At 41.2% G+C, this 3,263-nt stretch overlaps 1 protein-coding gene across 1 annotated transcript; it reads left to right on the plus strand.

The window, feature by feature from the left end:
- Window positions 1–815: 815 nt before the first annotated feature.
- Window positions 816–1,465, plus strand: LOC148878868 (uncharacterized protein At4g14450, chloroplastic-like). The gene has a single exon (XM_088960238.1). The coding sequence runs from the start codon at window positions 946–948 to the stop codon at window positions 1,321–1,323; it is 378 nt and encodes a 125-aa protein (XP_088816364.1). The 5' UTR covers window positions 816–945; the 3' UTR covers window positions 1,324–1,465.
- Window positions 1,466–3,263: the final 1,798 nt, after the last annotated feature.

The following is a 3,263-nucleotide window of genomic DNA, read 5'->3' on the forward strand; positions in this document are numbered from 1 at the left end:
GCTTGGCTCTTGGCTCTTGCCTTTGGGAAACTCTTTAAAAAAAGCTGGTATATTCCGAATAGATACCAACAAAAAAAAAAAAATCGAAAGACGACAACAAAACATTAATCCAGCCTGGCCCTTGGGCCCGGTCCAACCACATCTTCGACCTGTCAGAGATCTCCAAACTCATTGTCGACGTGGCTATGTACCAACCGTTTGATCTCACCATTTGTCAGATATTCCAGGAAAAAACAGAAACATCGACAACCAAAAAGGCAAGCAGTCCTCATCTGCCACGCCCGTTCTACATGGCGTAGAATGTGGACAAGAGCACGTGTGTGGTCTAAAATTTTCAATGACGTCATCAGCAACGGCGTCCAACGCCCGTCAAATAGCTTATGGTGCTTGTCGTTAATTCATTCAGTCAAATACCAGCGGTATTAAGGATTAACCATTAACGCGAACACCGAACACGGTTTTCCTTTGGAGAGGGTCGTTTAACGGTCAGTCGGTCACCGTTGCTCTACGCCGTCAAAGACGTACCGAACTGAACGGTCCGAACCCCCTTTTTGACGGTTTGTGGTGCCCACTCTACCCCTCTCGGCTCGACTCATCAGCTGAAGGCTCCGCTTCCGATTCAAATTGACAAGAATACCCTAATTTTGGAGTCAGATATGAAAATGACGACTGACGAGTGACAAGGGCAGGGTTAGTTCAGTCAATTAAGAAAAATGTGAGGAGTAGCCGAAATAGCGGCTTGGTTGAGTTTTGACCGTTTCTGGAACCCTGAACGTCCAAACCTTATTCTGGCCGTCCTTCAATTCTTCTTCCTATAAATGGAGCAATCTTTTCTGTTCACACAAAAATCAATCTTAGAAGCCAAAATCATAATTTCTTGATCTCTAGATTCTTTCGATCAATTCAGCGAATCATCCCTCTCGAATTCGATATTGCCTAGATTCTATGGCAGAGACACAAGGGAGAAGCTCCGGCACGGGGAACCGCCGGAGAACGCCCACGAGATTACAGAGTAGAGCGCCGGCGTCCATACAGGTGAGCCCAGCGTCGGAGTTCGCTGCGGAGTGGAAGGTAGCGATCCCTCTTCTTTCACCGTTGGTATTGTCACCCGCGTCGCCTGATCCAGAGGATCGGACGGTGGAGACGTTGAAATCACCATCATCGTCGTCGTCATCATCATCATCTTCTTCTAGGGAGGAACCAAGGCAACAAGAGCGGCAGACGTCGGAGGCCGAGAGGCCCACTGTCAAGAGCTGGCAACATCCGGCGGCACCCTTCTTCTATGAACCGACTCCGTTTGTACCCTCTTTTGTACCGGTGTAAATAGTCAATGCTTAGAAGGAGAGAAGGCATTCATGCATGCATTGGATGATGATGATGATTGATGCATGCATATGGATATATATATATATATATATATGTTTAGTTGTGATGATGAACGACCACCCATGTCTAAATTTTTTTCCCATCTTCATGGGTTTTTAATTTTTTTTTTCCATGGGGGTTAATTTTATTGTAATTTCACTATTCTCTACGCAAATATCATGTATATGACAATGGGAGTTGTCTTATTCCAAAAATTTCCCCATTTTTGTTCCTTTTCATTTATGTAAAGCACATCAACATGTACATATGTACATACATTCATGATTTCTCTTTGGTAGGCATATATTTGACTGGGCCCAACTCCTGAATCCATGATTTTCAAACAAACGAGTATTGTAGCAGAGACCCACTATCTAAAATTCTCAATCCTCTCCCCGACTCCCCCATCGCAAAGAAAGGGGAAAAAGGTGGAGTAGAGAATTGACCACATAAGAGAATAGAGAGCCCAAGATGACTACTGCAAACAGAAAAATGTAGCTAATTCATTCCCAGATGATAGAATTCGTTGCGTGTGAATGTGATACAGTCATATGTTGGAGTGATTAAAGATATAATTGTGCTCTCAATAGTTATAGTGTTTATATTTTCATTATAGTGTCAAAATTCATCTTATTTTCTTCTTCTTATTCTTTAAAATTACTTTGCAGCACAGAGAATGGGTGCATTTAAGAGACTCATTGGTAGCTCATCCCCCAAGTTATTCTTTACTGTTGGTAGTCACGGAGGATAGACAACTTGTGCATATTCACGTACAAGTTGCTTTGGTCCTCGGGTTTGGGGTCTGACTGAACCTCTGAAACCCCGTGAATCCATAAGAGCCACTAACAGGTATTATCTTAATTGAAACTTTATGTACATCAATCTATAGTTCTTTGAATACCCAAAAATAAAAGGGGAAAAAAAGAGAACTTTGTTTTTAAAATATTACCTCTGTGGAGAAGAGGGGGGCATCAAATTGGCCACAAAAGCCAAGGTGAACGGAAAATAGATGAAGCTTGCGATCAAATATGTTATTAAGAGAAGAATCAACTTCACGGTTAGATTATTAGTCAGAGAGAGAGAGAGAGAGAGAGATTCCTATAGTTATATTTTTATACGTAAAAGATTGAGAGGCCGGTGGTCTGTCTTATTCTGGGTGTTCTTCTAAACAAATTAGTGGTCATCATCATCAACATCTAATTAATTAACGGGTTCTGTTTTGTTTTTTTTAATAAACTTTCCTTGCTTCTTTTCCCTTCTTTTTTTTATCTGAATGCGGAAAATGTTTGCACTTTTTAAGTCTATCCACTCAAAATATTTTATTGATTTTTATTTTACTTCATTATTGTGTGTGGAGGAGGAAGAGGTGGAGGCAGGGGAGATTGCTCAGGACCGCATGATGTGTTAATGAATCAATAATGTATTACGGTTTGTTGTTATTTGCATATTCAGTCTTTTTCTGACTCTTTGACAAGAAAGAACAGTTTTTAGAATCATAGCCATACATAGAATAGTGGAACGGCCTACAGCGGTGTTGATGCAGCCGTGAATCTCTCTCTTCTTGTTTTTCTTTCTGCTGGTCTAAATTTCAAATTTTCATAGTATGATAAAGAATAAGACTTTTCTAACTGTGACATGGTAGGAGCCGTGGATGCTTTCATGCAAGGCCGGGAGATGGCTGTTCCTGTGGGTGGATATTAGTTGGATGATCCACTTATCCCCATGGATTTGTATGTCCTTGGAGTGCAGTCTCTCAGGGGTTCAGATCCTCAGAGCTCTCTGTACAAATGCAAACCCCTCTATTAATTTTGAAAAATTGCCAGGTTTAACGATATAGATGAATCTTTGAATTATAAAAAAGCACAAACAATCACCGTAATCAGAGATGAGATGAACGG

The sequence above is a fragment of the Nelumbo lutea genome, chromosome 1, assembly GCF_056320005.1.
Source record: "Nelumbo lutea isolate HS-2025 chromosome 1, American lotus-T2T, whole genome shotgun sequence".
Lineage (NCBI taxonomy): Eukaryota > Viridiplantae > Streptophyta > Magnoliopsida > Proteales > Nelumbonaceae > Nelumbo > Nelumbo lutea.